This window comes from Calypte anna, chromosome 3 (assembly GCF_003957555.1).
Source record: "Calypte anna isolate BGI_N300 chromosome 3, bCalAnn1_v1.p, whole genome shotgun sequence".
Taxonomy (NCBI): domain Eukaryota; kingdom Metazoa; phylum Chordata; class Aves; order Apodiformes; family Trochilidae; genus Calypte; species Calypte anna.
This window is the reverse complement of record NC_044246.1, coordinates 26,910,517-26,932,641: the sequence shown is the minus strand read 5'-3', so window position 1 is coordinate 26,932,641 and position 22,125 is coordinate 26,910,517. Positions and strand designations below refer to the sequence as shown.

General features: G+C 41.5%; 2 protein-coding genes across 3 annotated transcripts; both read left to right on the top strand.

The window, feature by feature from the left end:
- Positions 1–1,081: 1,081 nt before the first annotated feature.
- On the top strand, positions 1,082–13,758 carry TAF1A (TATA-box binding protein associated factor, RNA polymerase I subunit A). 2 transcript variants are annotated; one of them, XM_030448475.1, is made up of 10 exons: positions 1,082–1,406; positions 2,533–2,702; positions 3,783–3,896; positions 5,137–5,335; positions 6,369–6,499; positions 8,169–8,327; positions 9,382–9,448; positions 10,679–10,799; positions 12,159–12,319; positions 13,192–13,758. In XM_030448475.1, exons 1-10 carry the CDS (start codon positions 1,292–1,294, stop codon positions 13,332–13,334), a joined length of 1,380 nt encoding a protein of 459 aa, XP_030304335.1. In that variant the 5' UTR covers positions 1,082–1,291; the 3' UTR covers positions 13,335–13,758. The 2 variants fall into 2 exon arrangements, with proteins under 2 accessions (XP_030304335.1, XP_008495093.1); XM_008496871.2 differs by lacking the exon at positions 1,082–1,406 and adding an exon at positions 1,419–1,688 and having other exon boundaries at positions 13,192–13,386.
- On the top strand, positions 13,548–22,000 carry HHIPL2 (HHIP like 2). Its single transcript, XM_030447515.1, is given in 9 exon segments — positions 13,548–13,595; positions 14,523–14,683; positions 14,685–14,706; positions 15,570–15,628; positions 17,347–17,463; positions 17,465–17,484; positions 18,304–18,385; positions 20,342–20,424; positions 21,639–22,000. Coding segments are annotated over 9 exon segments (954 nt in total).
- Positions 22,001–22,125: the final 125 nt, after the last annotated feature.

Genomic DNA, 22,125 nt, shown 5'->3' with positions numbered 1-22,125 from the left:
ACTCATGGTTCTAGTAATGCTGATTGTGCTACATGTAGAATTAAACAGCTCCCTGCTACAGTACTGAACACATCCAGCCAACCTGCCATGCTCCTCCTGATCGTCCCGTCTCACTCCACTCTTTCCTAGTACCTCTTCTTTCCCCGCTTCCACATGCGGATGAAAGCCAGCATGCCCGGTCCACAACAGCAGGGAAGAGCCGGCTCCCAGGCACCCTGCTGCACTTTCTTGGCGGGGGCTCGGAAAGCTCCCAGTCCCTCTGCTCCTGCCTACACTGTCAGCGCTGTGCGACAGTCGAACCTCCGGAGCTCACACCATCCTAACGCCCTGTTGCCCTCAGCCTTACTCCAGCCCACACTTGCAAACACCCCCGTACTCTGCACTAATTGCAGAATTTATTTCAGATGGAGGCGAGCCCAGCTCTGCCAGCCCATGAGTTCACCGCCTAACCTGGCAGCACCCGACCTGTCAGTCCGACGGGTGCGCGCCTCGCCCCAGGGCCTCCCCTAAGGCCTACGCCATTTCCTCGCAACCCAGCCCAGCCCCAACAGCCAAAGGGTGCTGAGCACCCAGGACGAACGACACCCTTTAAAAGACGAACACAAGCGTGAAGAGCCGAGCCGACCCAGTCCGACCGCGTATCCCGCAGCTTGCTCCAGACTGCCACGCCCGCCAGGCCCTCCCGCTGACCTGACCCCACCCATGCCCTGCGCAGGCGCAGGGGTAGAAAACTGACTCTCCCATCATGGCAGCAGCACTGCGTGGCTCCTCCACGCGCATGAGCAACAGCGTCTCCTCCTCCTTTTCCTCCTCCTTTTCCTCCTCCTTTTCCTCCTCCTCTTCCTCCTCCTTTTCCTCCTCCTCTTCCTCCTCCTCCTCTTCCTCCTCCTCTTCCTCCTCCTCTTCCTCCTCTTCTTCCTCCTCTTCTTCCTCCTCTTCTTCCTCCTCTTCCTCCTCCTCTTCCTCCTCCTCTTCCTCCTCCTCTTCCTCCTCCTCTGTCTGCTCCTCCCACCCCTCTTCCATTAAGGAGGCAGAATCGTGCGCCTTCCAGCAGCAGCGCATGCGCACTAGGCGCCGCTCGTCGTCAAGGGGCGGAGCTCTTGTCTAGCCTGCCTTCCCGCGGCTCTCCGGGAATGTCCGGGTGCCAGGGTCCGGTTCGGCTGGGTTAGTTCGGAGCAGCACGAGGCTGCTTTGGTATACCCTCAGCGAGGTCGCCCCTCCCATGGTCAAAGCTGGCCGCCGCCCACCGCAGTTGGGCGGGGAGGGGGTGTGAGGGACTGCTCGCCGCGCCATGGACACCTTCCTGGAGGAGGAGGCGGGGAAGAACCGTGCCGCTCACACGAGGAGCAGCACCCTGCTGCCTGGCCTGCACCTGCCCTTCCTCTCACCACACCTCTGCCAACCGGGTAAGGGCGGAGATGCGGTTCCCTTATGTCCCCGGCCCTTATGTCGCTGCTGCCCGCGCTCCGCCATCTCCCTCTCAGGCAGAAACGCCGCCGTCTGTCTTCGGGGCGCCTGGTGCCGGGGAGGCCGGTCGGCCCCTTCCTGTTGTTCCCGGTCTCCTGGCGGGGATGCAGCTGAGCTTCCCGGTGTCCTCAGGGCTGCTCCCGGTCCCCGCGTTGCGGTCTGCCTGCCCGGCTGGCGGCGCGGCGCTTGGAGGCAGTCTGCACGCTAATCAGAAAATTAAGGTTAATGAGATGACTGGTAACAAAACTGTTGTGGATGCCGGTGACTTCAAAACCTTTCATATTTTTTGAAGGTTTTTGTTACGGTCTGTGTTTATAGTGAAACACGTTGTTTCAGCTCTTTCCATGTCAGATGACTTCTCAAGCAACTTTTTAGGGCTTTATGACTTCTTTTTAGGGCTTTGCCTCCAGTAGCCATGCTACTTGGTGTATTTAATATTATGGTGTTCACTGTGGGGTTTATTTCCTTTGTATTTGGAACCTGTGAGGTTAGAAATAGGTGTGATGACAAGACTGATTACTGTTAAGGGGTAATTTTATAGAGTGAACTGTAATAAAACTGCTTCAAGTGTCTGGTTGGCTCTGTTGCCTGCTCTTATTTATACTATTTTTTTAATAGGAAGTGCTTAATTAACCTTTGGTGGAATGGTCTCTTTTTTAATGTATGTATGCAAATCTTGGTGTTACAAAATTCCATTATGGTTGGTAAGGGAAGAGAATAGTTCCAAAAATATAGCAAAATATACTTCGAAATTATCAAAGCATCACAATTTTCTATTTCCTGTAAAGCACTAATGTGCAAGAATTGGCTTTTTGCTGTTCCAAGTGTCTGCAGCTGCATGCTGCTTGTGGAAAATGCTGTTTCATGCATTTCCAGCTTTTTATTGTCTTTCATACTAGCAGACTTGTAAGTGCATTTAATGTCAAAACTGCATAACTTGAGATCCCTTTCTGTAGTGGTTGAGAGAGATCATATAAGAGATGCTGAAATGGTAGGCACATTGCTATATGAGTGATGGTTGTGAAGGTGTGGACTCGATTGACTGTTTTTCTTTGGTTTGTTTAGCATCTTCTCAAGAACCCAAGTTAAATTTTAAGAAGAGCAAGGAAGTCTGTTTAAGTTACATTCAGGATGCCATGCTTCAAAAGCAGTGGAAAAGGGCTGCGGAGTTTCTGTCTTTCTATGTTGAGTCTCTAGAGAAAGACTTTTCTAAAGAATACGTGAATCCATCTGAGGTAAGTTGGTCTGTGTCCCTTGTCAGGGTTCTTTTGAAAAACAAAACAAAACAAAAAGTACATCTGACCTCATAATTGGTAGCACTCAAGACAGCATGGCATGCTGTCCAGTTACTCACTAAAAGTCTCTGCTGCACAGCCATGCCCCTGCTGTGAGTTTGCCAGTCTTGCCAGAGCTTGAATTCTGCTGAGATCTCACTTTCAGGGGTGCTGAGAAGCTACAGTGGTGTCTGGCATTTTTCCTGATCAGAGTGCTCAGTGGTCCTCCTAGAAAGTTCTCTGGGTGTGCAGACTTTTCTTGGGGAAGTGCTGAGGTTTGTTTTGATTTGCCTTTTTTAGTATTTAGGCCCTCGACACAACAGAGGAAAACTTGGCTGGGTATAAGCTAGTTGCATCAGGAGCACATGTATGAACAGTTATCCTGATCTAGTTCTCTACAATGGAAAAGCACTAAATATGTTTGCCATTGGCATGCCATCAGTCAAAATCTGAAAATTAGTGGCTTATTTAGGTCTTTACCAGATCTGCCTGTACTTACAAAACTCCTGTTATGTACTGAGAAGCAGGAGTAAAGGGATCAGAGTTGTTAAATAAATGTAGAGTACTTGAATATGGCTAAATAGCTGGAACGTTTGGTTACATGGAGTAGGCAGATCTTGAAAACAAGTGCATGTAGATGGGAAGCTATACTAATTGGAAGTAACCCATATTGTCTAGTGCAAATACTTGTATATACCTTACAATATATACCTTGAATCTCATTGCGATCACCAAAGGAAAACAGAAGTTTTTATTAACAGGAGGGCAAACCTTCTGACAAATGCTTTTCATAAACTTTGAAGTGCTACTTTTGTAATAAGCAGTTGTGAAGCACCCACTGAATGATTGCAAAAATACTACTAGATGAGCGTGTAGGTAACTATAGCAATAGACAAAATTTAGTATTCCTTTTTATTTGGTGTTAAAACGTACATTTTACTTCTATGTTACACTAATTGCAAGTCTTTAGAAGACAGCATATATGGTGACTGTTGCCATTTTGGTGCTGAGGTTACTTTTTAATCTTTTTCCCATTAATAGATTATTTGGAGAGTTGGAACTGAAATTCTGTGCCACTGTTCCAATGGCAGCATGAGAGAGTTCAACTCCTTCATAGAACAGATGAAAACTTTTGGAGTAAAAAGGTATTTGAAGGTGAGCATACTTAATGGTACACTGATTCTTTACATCTTTAACCTGAACACTCGAGTACTGTATTCTTATATTTAGCTGAATACTTAAGTATTAGTTTCTGAATTGCTCCTTCTTGAAATGTATTGCTGACAGTAGTGTCAAAAAGATGGTACTTCTTGGATTGTATTTTAAGGGTTATTCTATATCTAACTGTATCTCATTTGGCATATATACTTTATCACATGTATGTATTGTCAGTTTTTACAATTGCCTAAATCCTTTAATTAATCTTTTGATTTGAAACAGTTAAATTCTTTTTTGAGCATGCCCCAGTAACATCTAATTACAGGCTAGCACCTGCCAAGTTTTGTTCCCAATCCTTCATTTGGCCTCTGTGCTTTTGACTAAGCAGTTGTACTTAAATTTTGCCATCATTATATGATCACTTTTCAGGTATCTAATCTGTATATAAAATAGTGTGCTTTATACTGTGAACCCCTGTGTCACCCAGCCCTAGTTGTTTTTCTGTGGTGGCTCTTTCAAGCCTGAATTGTTTAGGTTTCCTTGACAGTTTCTCACTTGTGGTGATGCGTCGTTCTGTCTTTCGTTCCATGTTACTTGCTCAAGACCAATGAGAGGGTTTCTATGCAGTCACTAATTAACATGATAGGATGGTAGGACATCCATCTTTCAGGTGTTATGCAGTTCAGTAGCCTAATCAAAAACCAACAAATGTAATCCAACTGGATTTTCTCAGGTCATTTCTAGATGATCTTAAATAGGCACAGCAGTTGTTAATGACCAGCAGTTTTCTGAGACAACTTTGTGCTACCTTGATAAGGCACTGACTGTCTGCCACCACGTGGGTGAATTTCTGCCCTAGAGATTTAAAGGTCTTCAGTCCTTTCCCTTTCCAAGGTTATATATTTAGATATTATATGTGTCTCTGATTTCTAATATTTCTCCAGCATCTTCAGACAGAAAAAAATTAGGCTCTTGGCTCATCTCCCTTTCCCCAGTGTATTCTCTCACTGCTGCCTCTTTTTCCAAAATTCTTCATAAAGATACTGTTTGGTTAAAAGAATACATGTAAAATTCTCTTCTAATTAAAATACCATACTGATTTGATTTTGTAATATTTTATATGCGTGCCAGTAATAAGGATCTTCTTTCCCTGTACATCTGTATAGAACTTCACTGTATTGCTGAGATTCTCCATTTATGATGTGAAATGCTGTGGTATGGACTGTTTGAATTGCAGGTTTGTTTAGAGCATGCCTTTCACCTCCTTTGCAATGGACAAATAGATGATGCTTACCAAAACCTGTCCCTGGCAGAAAGCTGGAGGTATGGAGAACAAACAGCCATTCAGGATAAAGAAATGAAACTGATTCAAGCTTACAGGGGACTCTTGGACTACTATAGCTGGTCTAAGCAGAAGAATATCCTGTTAGACCATGGTAAGTCCTGGTGGTGTTACTGTATCAAGTGGTAAACTTCAATTCAGTTCCTTGGTTTGCAGTGACATCTTTTCCATGCAAGCTGCTCTTTTTCCTTTATCTGCATATAAAGGCATCAGGGAGAAATAAAGACTTCAAAATACGATGTTATAGTACATAATTTCATGCCAGGAATGATGGTGGTTCCAAAATGGCATACTGACCTGCACTGCTCTGATGTGCTTCTGAAATTTCTCCCTTTCCCCCACCTCAATCACTTAAAACAGCATTACTTAAAACAGTGATCAAAGGAAGGTACTCACTTCTAGCAGGGCTTTCTTTACATGTATTGAAGTGCTTGACTGCTGCTAGAATTTTAAGTGCTAGCAAAAGACCCCAAAACTTAGGTTTGAATTTCAGTTTGTTTTAAAAAGTCTTCCTTCTAATTCTGCATATACCTGCTGGCTGTGTGTCTAAGTTACATTGCATCTCTACTTGTTTATGAAAACTAGGTATTGAGTTTGCTTTATGGACCTTGTGCTGGTACTATGTTGACTTGTATACTGCCTGTCATGCCCCAGAGCAGTGCAGATTTCTGCTAATACTGAGGAAGAACTCGGTGGGAGACTGGGCTGCAGGGGGCTTACAAGAAAGCTTGGGTAGGGTGTGTGTAGTGAGAAGACAGGAGGCAATGGTTTAAAACTTGAAGGTGGGAGATTTAGGCTAGACATTGGGAAAAAATTCTTTCCTGTGAGGATGGTGAGATGCTGGAACAGGTTGCCTAAGAAAGTTGTGGATCCTGCCTCCTTGGGATCAAGGCCAGGTGGATGGGGCCTGGAATAACCTGATGGTGGAAGGTGTCCCTGCGCATGCAGGGAGGTTGGAACTAGATGATCTCTAAGGTCCTTCCAACCCTAACCATTCTGTTTCTTTTCTGAAAGCTCTCTGGAATCCTTGTGTAGTAAAATGTGACCATCTCTCAGGTGCAGCACTGGTTTAAGATGTCTTTTAATTAGCAAAACTAACTTTGTGGCATTCTTTTATGTTTTTGTAGGGCTGGATGAATTTGAAAACTTGTCTGTTGAACAGGAAATGCACAGTTACTTTCGGAAGGCAGCAGTGAACTTAAAGGAGATTATTAAAATACCTGGTGTCTGGGATCTCTTTGTGAAATGCTATGTGGATGTAAGGGCATGTTTTACAGATACATTCCTTTTGTGTTTTCCTGTCTGTCACGGTTTAACACTGGCCCGGCAATTAAACCGAATAACAGACGCTCTCTATTAATCTCTCTCTCTCCTTGATAGAGAAGGAGAGAGAATAAGGGAGAGAGACTTATGGGTTGGAAACTAAACTACACAACTTTAATGAAACAGTAATGATAAATAGGTAAAATTACTAAATATATACAAATGTACAGGAAAATGGAAACCACATTCCTCCCCCCTCTCCCCCAATAACTCTCACGTCACCACCGAGGCTGTAGGGCAGCCCTAGGAAAGTCCAGGCTGGACTCCTGGAGTCGGCAGCAGTCGGGAACCGGAGGCAGGAACACACAGATATGGGCTGGCACGGATCAGGACCACAGGCAAACGAATGGACAGGATCCTTCCAGGATGCCGGGGAGGAAGGGAAGCAGGAAAAGATCTGGCTTGGCCCACGTGATGCCTCAAATTATACTGAGTGTGACGTATATGGGATGGAATACTCTGTTTGGTCAATTCTGGCATCTATCTTGTCTGTTCCTCCCCAAAGGAGGGCTCAGGTGGGGCCTCTGTGTCCTCCTGGACGGTAAAATGTTTTCCTCAGAGCTGAGTGTCCTTGGCTCTGCATACCAGTCTCTAGCAGTAACTATAAACATCAAGTGTTATCAATCCTAGAAGCACACACACTGCATGAGAAACTTGCTGTTAATTTCAGCAAATGCAACTACTTACAAGGGACTTAGCTAAAAGCAAAAGTACAGAAACAGAAAACCACCTTTATCCTGGCCCAAACCAGGACACTGTCTAATTTTTTTTAAGATGTCTGTCTGCAGCTTTTTTATGTGTGTAGCTGAAAACAAAGTATTTTAAAAGCAGCACATCTGTATTTGCATCTCACTGGCTTTGATTTAGAGTAGTTTACTCCTGATAGAGTTGCAGAGCCTGCACAGAGTGCAGTAAGGACTTTACCTGTGCGTTGCCAAGAAAAAAGATATAGAGAAACAGCTTGCATATTTTGTTTTCTTGGTTCTAGTGCAGAAACTGGAGCACAGATGTTTTGTTTAAATTTCTGAAAGAAAGTTCTCTCTTCTTGGCAGGGCAGCATTTTTCTGCATCTGCTAAATATTAGAGACAGCAACTATGTAGTCCCTCTGTGTTGTGGTTTCTTGGTTTTGTTTTTTTTTTTCCAAATGTTCACTTAAAAATGCCCACTTTTGTAATTAAAAAATAAAGTTAATCTTAAAGTATCCTTGAAATTATTCACTTTTTATGAATGCAGCTAAACTCTTGCTTTTCTAAGCACCTATTTGTGGAATTTTGCTTGTTGCTGGTATCTGCCAAGTTCTTTCATTGAATTCTCTCTTGACATGGCAAGCTGCTTCAGTTCTTACCAGTGTGCAAATGCTGGTAATTCTTTGACAATTAAATAAGTGGTAAAGGAATTTACTCTTGCAGCAGCTTCTGTGCATGATATTTGTCTATCTGCAATAAGATAGTTGCCAGTAAAATGAAAATGTGCTGTTTATCTAATATGCTGCTCTTTTAGCCACAGATTGTGCTAATTGGGTAGTTCTGTGGCAGGCCAAAATTAGTTGTAAGAGTATGAGTACTAAAATGTGGCAAGCTAATTACAGACTTAATTCTTTTAGTTGTTGGAGTTCTATGGAGACCATAACGAAGCCCACCAAGTATTAACTGAATATGCCTACAACTCAAAGTTTCCTGCTAATCCCAATGCTCATGTTTACCTCTATCAGTTCCTGAAGAGACATGGAGAATCAAAGAAATCACTCATATCTGTGCTCAAGGTATATATTCTACAGTAGGTGCAGTCTGTCATCATTAATGTTGCATGGCTCTCTGACAGCTTGCTTGATTTGAACTCATGTTACATTAGTTAAGGTATTATTTGTTAAAAGTAGAGGAGGGCTAGAGAAAGTTAGTGGGAGCGGTGCCAATGGTTGAAGCAAATGGAATCCTTTACTGTCTTTGAATTTAAGCCTCTGCTTTGCCTCTTTTGATACATTATATAACTTCAACTTGGTAAACAAGCTCAGAATTCATGTTTACATGCTTGCAGAAATCTGTACCAGCAGTCTTTACAGTCTCAAACATATAGTGAGATGACTGGTCTTTCACATATTGCTTCTGTGTAATAATTTGTTTTTCTGCTTGTTTTCAATGAGCTCTGCATTTAAGCTAAAACAGAAGTTAATTTTTGTTGGCTGTTGGCAGTCAAGGCCTTGTGGTATTAAGTTTTTGTATAGTTGCTTTTAAATTATTTTTTTCCTGGCCCTTGCTTCTTGATCTTGGTAGCTTCTTGCAGTCAACGTTTTGCAGTCTGCTGTGCCACTTGATGGCACTAATGTGCTTGCATCAGGGCAGGTGTTGTGGAACAGCTTCATGAAGTTTAGACTTTTAAGTGGTAGCATATATGTATAAACTTCCAGCAGTGCTTTTCAGCAGTGGTTTTATACACTATTCTCTTACCATGTGGTGACAAATGAAAGCACTGGTCTGGTAGGTCCAGAAACCATGACCTTGTGCACAGAGCAGTAGACAGGGGAGCTAGAACTTGCCTAGGAAGGACAGGATGTTGCCCTCTTAAAAGGGGACACTGGATATGGATTTGGGCTGTTTGCTGAGACTGTTACTTTTGTCACATGCAATGTTTTTCAGCAGCCATCGAAGTATTTCATCTATTGTGTCACAGGATAGTGTCAGGGATGTGCAGAATGGACCTAGATATTAATTCTCTCTCTGAAGCCTGTGCTTCTTCTCTTGAAGACTTCTGAAGTCTTCAAAAGTTTTCACATAAAAATAATATATCTTTGAGTTTTGTGGTTTTATTTTATTTTTCAGATCTTGCATGATCTTGTTCCTTCTCATGAACTAATGATAGATTTTAATACCATGCTTCAGAAATCAAGTAAGTCCTTCAAATATCTTTGCTCTTTTCCTTTATGTTAATCTAGAATAATATTCTGAAGTTTTTCTGCAGCCTCTTTCTGCTTTTCAAAGTTAAGGAAAAAACCCAAAAACCTAACCCAAATCCCAGCTTTCCAATCACAGGAGTCTTCAGGTTGGACGTGTGAGCAGGCATTTACAAAGTTCTGTAAACAAATGCCTTTCTCGTTTTAAAGGCTGGTCAAGGCTGATCTAAGCAAGCTCTTGTAAGGCACAGACAGACAGCATTTCAAACATAACTTATTTTTAATTTTTTTTTTTTGAGGGGGGGGTCCCCTGCTCTAAATGCCATGGACTGAATTCTTCATGGGGTCTCTTGAGTTATTTATTTTTTCATTTTCTTTTGGAAGAACTGAGATGGATTTATGCTTTAGTTCATTGCTACTGATCGAAGAACAAAGTCTTCCTCCTTTCCAGGGAAATTTTTTCTCCAAGCTGGTAAGAAAGTCTTCCAGTTTGGGGACTGTGTTTTTCCATGGTGATCAATTGCATTGCAAGTTGTTGTCTGGTGACCTGGTATGTTCCAGCAAGTCGGCAGACTGGTGAAAAGTCCTTGAATCAAGATTGTTCTTTCTTCTGCATTTCCTCTTAGGGAGTGGAAATAACAACCTCCTGGCTGAAACATCCCTTTTTCTGTTCATACATATCACGTTTGTGTAACTTTTCATAGCTAATGAGGACAAAGTGATTTTTAATTATAATTTATACTCAAACTTTTCCTGTATTTATCTTCTGTGGTAGGTCAAATGTGGTTTTGAGAACTCTGCTGCTTTATTCATCCCAGATTTGATTTTTAATAACATCTCAGGAATTAAGTGTTCCAGAGACACACTCTGTTCCCTTATCATGAAAAGAGTGTGTTGAACAGTGGTGCCCATGGGAAGCCCATTAGGGAACCCTGGAAACATCAACTATTGTAAAGCAAGGCAGCATGGAAAAAGCATGAGACAGCAGTTTTTGAGCAGGATAGGAGCAGGAACACTATCTCTGGTACAGATTGTGCTTTAGAGCCAGGAAGTATTCCTTAACTTTATCTCTTGGAAGAGCCATACGGAAATGGGGGAAACCCTGAGTAATAGGGAAAGTAGCACCATTTTGGGCAAGCAAGATGGAGAACTACATTTCACTTGTTTCTTATTAATGAGTACAGCCCAATGTAAGTAATTCATTAATCAGCCTACTCTTTTTCCAGAAAAAAGAAAAAGATGTCGACTGGGGCTCGAAGTTATTTTTGCAGTGTTGGATTATGCTGGCTGGAAGGAAAATGTAAAAGCATGGAGCTGTCTGGCAAGACAGGTGAAACAAATTGCAATGTATGTATCTCTACAATGTGCTAATGACAAATGTGTGAATTCTACACATTTGGGCAATTGACAAAGTGAACCTTTGCAGCCTTTGTCTTCCCTGCTGGTGAAGACATCATCAGAAGAATCATCTGGCCTACCCTGTGTGCCTCCATTGGGAGGAAAGAGGAAATCATTATTGAGGGGAATTCCAAATTTCCAGTTAATATAATCACCTAAAAAAAGTTGATTTTTTGTTTCCCAACAGTGACATGCTTATGCAGAAAGAGTTACTCAAATGTTTAGGTAGCATTTGCTCCCCATCACTAATTTGGGGATGGAGCTGGGAACAATTGGGTCTTCTGTTGTGTTACTATGTGTATTGTTTGAAAGTTGCTTTAAGAATCACTGGCCTTCAATAGGGCATGCCTGGTCCTGTACAGACTGGTGTGTTGTGTCATGGTTGTAACTTAGAGAATGCAGGCAGGGTCTTAAAAGCTGAGCCAGCATGCCTGGGGATTGATGTGTCCTCGCCAACACTGACAGACCTGGCCTCTGATTTCAGAAGCAGCTTTTCAGGCAATCTGTGCCCAGAAGGCCTCTAATGTCTAGACTTTTGTTTTGCCCAACAAACAGGCTGTTGTGTTTTTTAAGCCCTTTGTATTTATAGGATATTCACTTAGTACTTAATTTGACCCAATTTGCTCTTTAATTGCCACCTCCACTCTGACAGCATCTGCTGTTAAGGTCCAGAAGCTAGTAGATGAAATTTAGCAGTGTTTTTTACTGGAGTTAGTAAAAATGGTATGATGCTCCTAACTTTGCCTGCATTTTTGTATGGAAAGACTCAACTTCAGAGTATCTTGAAATATATTGGCCATTTTATGGGAATATAATTTCCCTGATGCAGGCAGTTTCTATTTCTGAAATGCTTGATTTAAGGTAGTCATTGCATAACAGATATTAGGATAAGTATTTGGAATAAGTTAGACTTTGAGTATCTATTGAGTAATGCATACCTTTTTTTCTTTTTTTTCTTTTTTTTAATCCTTGGCAACACTAGTAAGGCAGGAGGTAAAATCTAAGTGTTATTCAGATTTGGCAATAATACAGACTATGGTGTGAAATTAAGTTTGTCAGTCCCAGTTTGTCAATAGTAATAAGAAAGTTTCCTCAAGTTTGTCAACAAATCAGTAGTATAAAGGGGTTGGTTTGTTTTTTAAAAAAAAGTTATTTCTGTTTGCAGATTGAAGTGCTAATCTATCTTAAGGTCAGTGTGTCTGTTCTAGCTATTTATGAGTCTTGTAGTAGCTGATAAAATTTAGTGCCTTTTAAGCATCTTTTCATCCTAATTTAAGGTTTTCTGTAACTTCTTTTACCTTTTTCCAGTGCTGAGAAGCATGTTGACTGGATCAAGCAAGAGTGGAACTCCAGGAAGGACTGGTGGCCAGCCTTCCATTTTACCCATTACTTGGCAAAACAGAACTGGAAGGAAAGTGAAAGCCTTTCCTATGAAAAAGCTCTGGTGGCTGGAATCTTACTGGGAAAGGGTAATACTAAGTATTCTTTCATTTTTACCACACAGAACAGAAATAATGTCTAGTTCTAGCCTGAATGAGATAGGATGTAGCTGATCTGGGAATACTGGGAAGCAGATGGTCCTTTAGGGCCATGGGAGTGTTGTAGTACAGGAAGGAGGAGGTGGTAAGGTGTCTTGAGTGAAAACCATCAGCAGTTGAGTAAGAAGGTGAAGATGGGTAGCAGTCTTTGAAATGCTGCTGAAACTGAGTTATGGTATCAGGCCAAGAAAGTCCTGCAAAATGGAGAATGAGAACATGGTGTGGAGATGTGGCTCAAATACCAGCTTGGACTTGTGACTGATAGGCAACTTGTTCCTTGTCAGCTTTTTTTAGCTTTGTTTTCTGGACTTCATAAAACATTTTCTCATACTGAAAGTCTTTTTTTTGCTCTTGCTATTTTTTTTATCAGATATCTCCTAGCTTTTATTTCCAGATGAGTAATTAAATTGTTCCAGCTCTGATTTTCTTCAATGAAGTTTCAGTGCTTATTGATGTTAATGTGAACCTCTGTTTTCCTTATCCAACACATTAAGTTATTGTATGAAACTGATGCTTTGTTATAGTCTTGACATTTTACGTTCTAATCGACTTGAGAAATAAAAAGAGAAAAAAAATGTAAGACACAGCATACAGTTGTAGAATATGTAGAATATTTTATGGGTTAGCTGAGGATAGATTTAATGCTGCATTTGGGTCTAATATGCATGTATTGGATTATTTTATTACCTTTCATTACTGAAAATTTTCCTGGATGTTTGCATGTTATTTAAACATTGAGAACACTTCCTATTTGCTTGTATTATGGTATAAGTTACACTTCTTTTCAATTTTTATTTTCTTAGATTGCAAGTACTTTAAATATGTATCACACCAAGGCTGCAAAGCTCAGGTGAAAAGATTTCGGATACTGAAGAAATTTGTGAATAAGCACAATCCTGTGTACCTGAGAATCTCTGATCCTTCGGATTCTTCTGTACAACCTTGATTAGAACGTGTCCTTAAGGTTCTTACTGTGTTTTTAATTCTCTGTTGTGGGAAGTGGCAAAGATAATATCAGCTATAACAAAGAGAAATGTGCTAATGAACCCACGTGTTTACTAAAGGGATGGTGGAAAATTACAAAAAAAACAGTGGAAAACCACCAGATCTTTGTGGGAGGATCTTGGGGAAAGGCCTTGGGAAAGGGCTTAGAGTATAAATGGACCCTCAGATCAATAAACTTTGTCTCAGTTTGGAGAACTACTGGGTCTGTGCCTGGATATGCCAGACTCTATGAAATTTGACTTACTGTATTGGTGCTACTCTAAAACTGCTAGGCGAACCCTATCAACTCAGTACCAGAATTTTTTAATGTATTTATGTAAGAACACCTTGGTTTGTATTTATTCTATAATAAAATCAATACAAATTGATATGGTTGAAAATTTTCTTCAATACTAGTACCATATTTCTGTGTGAAATGTACTACTATGGTGTGGAGCTTTTGTATCAGTAGTATTACAGGGTTGATCCTCAGATTCCTAGATGATTTTAAATGACTGGGAATGTAGTTCAAAATCTGTTTTGGACTAGCAGTGCTGTTCACTATAGGTGTAGTGCCTTAACCTAGTGCAAAAATGTGTAAGGGTTACATAGCTTGCTGCTATGATTTCCTGAAATATATGGAAAATGGAGAACTATACGTCACATTTTTTGCATTGTATATTGAGAAGACTTAGGTTGTGAAAATCTACTGTGGCTTGTTCAAATAGATGATGCACTTCAACACATCCAAAGGCAGTTTTTGCACGTGTTGCTTCTGGGTTGTGTGTTCAGCTCAGGAATTATTTTCATATCATTGCTAGTAGGGAGTGAAAGGTTGCTGTAGCTGCATGAGCAGAGAGGGAAGGTTGTGCTGCAGCCTTGTAGCAAAGGCACAAAACTACTGAAAAATTCTCCGCTTGGTGGAAGTTTTTCTAAGCTCTTGCAATCTTGAGTTGAAATCATGGAATCATAGAATGCTTAGGGTTGGAAGGACCTTAAAGATCATCCAGTTCCAACCCCCTTTCATGGGCAGCGACACCTCCCACTAGACCAGGCTGCTCCAGGCCCCATCCAACCTGGCCTTGAACACTTCCAGGGAGGGGGAAGCCACAACTTCCTTGGGCAGCCTGTGCCAGTGTCTCACCACCAGTGTCTGGGTTATGGGCTGCCTTTCCAGCCCCTCTTTCACTTGAAATTCTTCTCTGCCTATGAAAATTTTGGCTGCTGTGACCAGAAGAGACACAACAGCATTGCAGCAAAATACGGGGATGTTATGGGTTATATTGATCCTCTGGGCCATAAACTATGTGGAATGTAAAGATATCCTATGTCAGGTAGGGCAGAAAAATGGTATCTGTATCCTTTACTCTGCCCAACTTGGGGGTCACGTGTGGTTCTGATAGCCTCTTATGGCCAGCTGTGCTCCTGTAAAAAGAGGTGTGGAAGCAGGGGAAAAGTGGGCTGATGGAGTAATGGTGCCTAAACCTCAGCATGAATTTTGCAAAGTGCTTTGTATAAGGTGCATCACTTTGTATTTGGAAATATCTCTGCTAGCAGTAATGATTTCTGAGAACATTGCTCAATTCAGATGATGACAGGAGCCCTGCTGCTCTGCTGAATTTCTCATAACAAAGGGAGCAATTCCAGATCAGTATTTTCTGTTTGCAGCTACTAGATGCTGGACCTAGTAAAATTCTAGGATCTAGCATTGGGGCCCCTGGACCCCATGAAGGATGTGTTTTGATTGTCATCCTGCTGAGGATGCTCCAAAGGGTGTGGCTGTAAAAGTACACCAAAGTACTTGGTAAAGTAAAAGTAGAACAAAATTTAATAGGCAGTGGTTTCACACAGCTGCTGCAAGGTCCTGAGGCTTCAGTCACTGTGTTTTCATCAGTGCTGTCTTCCCACTGTCCATCTGGCTCATGGAAAGAGGCATTGTGCAATGAGAAAAGACCAAAGACACTTTCTTGAGCTTCTCCCTGCCCTGGAGTTAGAGGGCAGGGCTGAGCTGATCTGCCTTTGTAACAACTGTTAGTCATGCAAAGCTGCACTTACTGCCTGCCAAAACACAAAGCAGCCAAAAGACACACTCAGTCTTACTGAGAGTCTTCTACTAAGTTCTTCTGCTTAGTATTTTCTTAGCCCTAAAATATCATCTGTGTACCAAAATGTTTCAACTTTAGTTGGTTGCTGGCAGAATTCTGGCACCTCCTTGGGAGGGGGATACGCCCTTTCAGCACTGGTGCTGAAAAAAAGGTAGCATCAGTGTTTATCATATTACAGTTGGTAAACTAGAAAACCAGAAAGGGCTGTGTTTCAGGTCCTCACAGAACCACCAGTGTTGATGTTACGAACATTTTTCTGCACATGGCTGGTAGAAAAAACAGTATAAAACATCTATTGCTTCATTCTGCAGGGCATAATTTAATTTTGCATTTGTTATATGTTGTAGCTAAATAAAACTAATCCACCCCATGTATTTTCTTACAGATTTTCAAAGTAGTAAACTTTTACTCTTTTCCAATCTTTTAGACTAAGACTGGTGTTTAAATCTTTGGGGTGGAAACTGTGATTGTGTTATTGCTCTTCCTGTTCAAGTTGGCAACAGCCATGGAAATATGATTGGGTTCTCTGGCAAATATTACTTGGCTGCTGAATTACTGGTGGAGAGATCACAGAATCTCACAATCACAGAACCATCATGGTTGGAAAAGACCTCTTAAGATCACGCAGTCAAGATCTACTAAATGGTTTTGCTTTAGTGATGTGGCTTTGCTGGATCAATTTTTACTTACGGTGTCATGTGGAAGGGATGGAAGAAGATGATACCTCTGTGATGATCAGGGGTAGTGACTACAAACTACCCAGAATGCAGCCAGGGTCTTAAAAGCTGAGCCAGCATGCCTGGGGATTGATGTGTCCTCACCAACACTGACAGACCTGGCCTCTGATTTCAGAAGCAGCTTTTCAGGCAACCTGTGCCCAGAAGGCCTCTAATGTCTAGACTTTTGTTTTGCCCAACAAACAGGCTGTTGTGTTTTTTAAGCCCTTTGTATTTATAGGATATTCTCTTAGTACTTAATTTGACCCATTTTGCTGGGGGATTGCTCCTTTCCAAGCTCACACACAGAAGCTAAATGCAAGCAACTATTTATTACCCAAAGTTATACATAAGCAGTACAGAAACATGCATATAGATAAAAGAATCAAGGCTACTAAAATAACTATTAACATAAGTCTCCACCCATCTCCACATTCGCCTTGTCCCCTGGCAGGGGTCTCCAGGGGTCTCGTGGAGGAAGGCTAGCAGTCTTCTTCACAGAGTACTTTTAACCTCAGGCCTTGAATATTTGAATCAGAACTGTGAGTCTGGGTTTTCTTTAGGCTCCTAAGGGTTTTCTCTAAGCTCACCAGCAACACCTCCTGTTAGTCCTTGCAATAAACCAGAGGTATCCTGCCTGGCCATGTTCTTCCGAGCAACATCCCATTGTTTTGTGTCAGAAAAGAGTCTCCAGGGCAAGCAGAGCTGGGCCACTGTTATCTCAGTCTACACGATGCTGGCTGATAATTTCGTGGTTAGTCATTCATCCAAGAGGACAAAGCAGAGTTTTACTTCAATATCTTTCTATAATAAAATAACATAGTGCATTAAATTTAATAAAGAATGTTTTACAGCCATCACTAGTATCCAGTCTAAGCCTCCCCTGCCACAACTTGAGGCCATTTACTCTTGTTCTGACGTGTTAGAAAGTTTAAACCTCTGGCATCATCTGCTACCCTTACAGTAAAGAAGTTCTTCTTGTGTTTCAGTTGAACCTCCTGTGTTCCAGTTTGGGACAACTGCCCCTTGTCCTCTCACTGGACAGTCAGTAGTCTGGGCCCTCACTGATATATTTTTCCAGTAATACATGATTTTAATAAGAACTAATCTTTAAAATGGAAACATAAAAAACAGGATTTTAATTTTCATACAGTCGGCTTATGGCATTAAAGGAAGAGGAGAAGACTAGTAAATAGAAGCAAGATATCCGCATTGGTAGCATGAAAGCTTGTGCTTTCCCTGGAATGATAAGTTTTTATAGAAAATTTATTATTTACTGAGGATGAAGCAGGTAGGTATCATAATAGCCATATGTTTACTGGAATGAGAACTGTCAGTTCTGTCTTGTAGGGCAAATGTCTAAAATTATTTTACTCCCTCACATGCTACTAGAGAACAGTCACTGCAAAACAGGCTTGTGGCTCTCTCAGCAGGACAGATATGTGGTTCAGAATTATCTGCCCTGTGAGGCTAGTGCAGATTGGCTTGGGAGATAGATCCTTTTGTGAACTTGCCGTCTGAATGATCCAGGTTCTCTAAGGAGTTTGACTGGCTGTTTGTTTCAGCCTTTCCCTGTTCCTTTGTTCTTTGTTTCTGCTGTTTCATTAAGGAAAAGACCATATCAACACAGATTGTTCTTTCAATTTATTAGCTCATCCTCACTTGAGTTCTTACAGATTATTTGAATTTCCCCCTCTTAATTAGCATAAATTCCTCAGGTTTTTTTACACAACAGCAGCACTACACACAGTGGATGATACACCAAGGCTTTGATTTGGGGATAAGGAAAGCCACTAATTAGGAAGTTGAGTGGAAGTGTCTCAGTGCATAGGACTGTTATTGTGGTCATGAAGACCAGGTATCTCACCAAGGTGAAAGCACCAATGCATACTTTGTTCCCTTTTGTACAGTCTCCTGACTGTCCCTGGGAGCCCACCTTACAGGACAGGGTAAGACCAAAGCTCACTTCTCAGAAGTAGGACATGAGTGAGGAAGTGACTTTTCTGACTATATGAATTAGTGAAGAGCCAGGAAAGAGGGAAATGGAGGACTGGGACTCCGCTTGAGCACTTGATTCTGAAAATGGCTTTCTTTTTTCATTTGCATTTAGGTGAGCTTTATTTTATGTCTACTTCTTATCCCAGTACCTATGCACCACATGGATTGCTCTACAAGTTTGTTGACCCTGCAAGGTTCATAATTAAAGATGTTTTTTCATGCCAAATTCTTCTACAATCACCATACATACTACAATCTCCAGCTATCACAGTAAAAAGAACTATATACTGATATATAATCTCACTGACCTCTGCATCCAGTCCTTGTTTTTTGTTCACTCACCATACACCTGGTACAACTTGAGTCAGTTTTAGTGAATTTATTCTTCACATGTCATATCTGTGCACCCAGAAACAGATAGAGGTTAAAGGTCTGGAACAGTGAGGTTCAAAATAATGTCTCCTTAGTTGCACATCCAAAGTACAGCATAGTGGTGTTTTAAAAATGACAGTCCATATCCTCCAGGGTCATGGCATCAAATATTCACAATGCACCTTCATATAAATAAACATGTTAACAATAAATAAACGACAATTTAGTTTTCTTCACAAAGTAGAGTGAAACACAGTGGTTCATGCAGTGTTTAAGTAACAGTTGGAGCCTGAACCTGAGTTTTTCCAATCAAAGTGTTTTTTTCCCATTAAGCAGTTAGCCCTGCTTAAGTCTGTTTTTACAATAAGTATGCCTATATAATTTTTTCCCTTTCAAGCTTCTGGATCTTGGTAAAAAGTATTACATGAGTTTCAAATCACCCTGTAAAGCAGATACTGTGCTAATGTGTCTGTGCTTTTGCTGAGATTTCAGACACTAGCAAACTGAAAAAAAACCCACAAGTTATGTTTTCATAGGAATATAAATACAAAGCTAGATAGTTAACTCAAGCTCTGTGTCGAGACAATGCAAATGGGAACCTGAGTCTTTTACTTGCTCTGACTACTTGCAGAGACTCCTGCCTTTAGGAGCTTATTGTCTGCCAGGAAGCTTTTCAACTGCATTAACATTTGCTTCAACAAAGGTGATATTTACAACTTAAAAAAAAATATAAATTAAATACTTGTGAGCCAACATAAACATTGAGAGCTTGATCATGCTCTGTTTCACAATCACCCTGCAGTCTCTGTGTCCCTCCTTACTGAAAATGGATGGCAGCAGTGCTCCATGTCCCCACTTAAGTTTTCCTCTCTGGCAGCACTCTTGGGGTGGCTGGGGTGCCCTCTGCCTGGATTGGCAACAAATCCCCTCAGGAGGAGCAGAGGGAGGAAGTGTTAGAAAGTGCTTTAAAATTTAGAGGAGGGGAAGGGGCAGAATTGACCAGCCCTCCCCACAAGCAATGCCAACAGCCCTGCTTCAGGCTGTGTGGAGGAAGCACTTGGCTTCTGTCTGAGAGAATGCTAATCACAAAAAAATGCAATGCCTTAGGTCATACTTTGCTCTGTGCATGCCAGACTGAAAGAGACTGTTCTGTTTTGCCCTACAGCAGTTCATTTGGTGTGGAACAGAAAACACAGGTCTGTTGCTCTTCTTTGTACTCCCTTCCTGTCACTCAACATGTGACAGCTTTACCTCAGGGGAAATGTGCTTTCTTGGGAGTGCTTTTATACTGTGGGAAGCTGTCAGAGAACAGCAGGAGAGGAAAACAGATACATTTTCTTTGCACTTGTTGCTTCCTCCTTTCTTGCCTAGCCCTTTCCTTTCTCACCCCTCTGCTGCTGCACCTCGTTTGCTTTCTTTGCTTGAATTCAGTGGTAGGCTAAAAGCCCATGAAGGCCTAGCCAGCATCCCCTCCCAAACAACTGAAATATCCATGTTAGATAAAGACATTCGATGCCACCTGATGGCAGAAAGTTGACCAGAAGGGTGGTAGAGCAGCTGCAGCCTTCAAGATATTAGTGCTATTCAGACAAGGATTTTATGGCTTGCAGCCCGAGTTAAACTCTTGATTTCCACCTATGTTGCACTTCAGGTACCTAAAGTCCTTTCATGCCTCTTCCAGCAGAGGCAAATGACAACAGGGAATTGATGTGTGCCTCTGGGCTGAATACCCTTACCAGTCTCTCAGATAGCTACATATGGCTTTCTGCTTTTTCAAGGAGAGCTCCACCAAGGAAATGCAAATACAAGCCTGTTCCAGTGAAAACAAAGAGTAAATAGATACTGTTTGTTCCATGGGCAAGGAAGTTGTTAGGCTTTAATTGTACTGAGAAGCAAAACATATAATCACCTCATGGGCATGTGATTGAAATCTTTAGCAATCTTAAAAACTAAAGCACTGAGCAGGAGCAATCTTGAAGTTAGAAGCACACATTAAATGTGATAATCTGTCTTCTGATAGATGCCATACCTTTTCTTAAACCCAGTCTCTGATTGTTTTCCTAAGCTTTGCCAAGTAATAGCGCAAAAAGGCATCACAAGGGAACTGATGTCATTGATTCAGGCTTTGGATTTGGTCTGGCAAGTTCTGAGTGTCCATCCCAGGCTCCATGACAAGCTCCTCAAATCAAATAACACCCTTTCTGTAAATCTATGGGAGTTGTTCTTCCTTTCTCTTGGACTTTTTCTGCCCTGCGTCTCATGTGACTAGGGCAGAGATTACATCTTAGTATTGAGCAGAAACAGTGTTGAACAAGTTCTGATTATTTTGTCTGGGATTTGCAGATATTAGTGTAACACAAAAAAATCATATCCTGAAGTCTATCAATGAAGTGTGTAAACTTCCTTTCAGTCTGAATTTGTATTCCTTAAATATATATTCACCATTTTCAAAGTTATGTCATTGTTTGAATAGGAGAAACTACAGCAGGAGGGCTTTTGGACTCTGAGAGGGGCGGAACACAAAGGGAGGGATGTATTCCCTCCCTCTTCCTCCCATACTTTATAAAGATAGAGAAAGTCAGCAGGTCCCCCCTCTTCCCAGTTGCTGCTGACTGTGCTGCCCTCTGTTATGTGCAATCTATTGCTAAAAAAAACCCCATATTTGTACATATTTGTGATCTTTGTTACTTTATCCCTTATGTTATTACCCGTCCCTTGTGTTAGTAAATCTGTATCCAGTTATTTTCAGTTTCCAAATAATGTCTCCAGTATTTATTCCCCATTTATCTTCCTTTTGGGGGGAGAGAGGGAGAATAGAGAGGAATTCTGTCCTTAGGTTTGTGGTCTGCCCAAACTGCTAAGCTGGGACAAGTTAAAATATTTCCAAGAAATCCAAGGCTCTATTGATGGAAGAGGTTTATATAGTGTATTGCTTCTTTTATTGCTTCTTTAGCTTTCAGAATGTCAGCAATTCTTCTTAACTGCAGCTCTTAATAACAGTTTATATCAGTCATCTCTGAGTAGTCTTCTGCCTTAAAAGCAAGGACGCTGAATCATGTTAATTACTTTCCTCAGAGACTGTCCTTGATCTGCTTAATGCACCTTCAACAACCAAGCCTCAAAAAATAGCCTCTTCTACCCCCACTGCAGCCATCCCAACGTTTTTTTCTAAGAAAGCTAACCAGACCCCATTTACAAAAATGAAAACATCAACAGTGAAGCCAGCTCCATCTGGTAGGAGGAAACAGTGAAACAAATTTGAAGCTGAACCTCACAAGCCAAAACAGGAACAGAAGGTTCCACACATTTCCAGAATTACACCAGTGCAACCTTTACCGAAATAGAGGACCTTCCACTGAGCCAGAACCAAGCAGCTTCTTCCATAGAAAGCAGTAGTAGCTAAGAAAAAAAAAATTGATAAGAGGAAGAAGAGATGAATAAGCAGCTTTTGAAGTGCAGAAAAAGTAAGTCACTCGTAAGATGTCCCTGTCTGTGGCAAATGAGTTGCGCTAGGTGGCCTTTAAAGGTCCCTTCCAACCCAAACTATTCTATGATTCTAAGA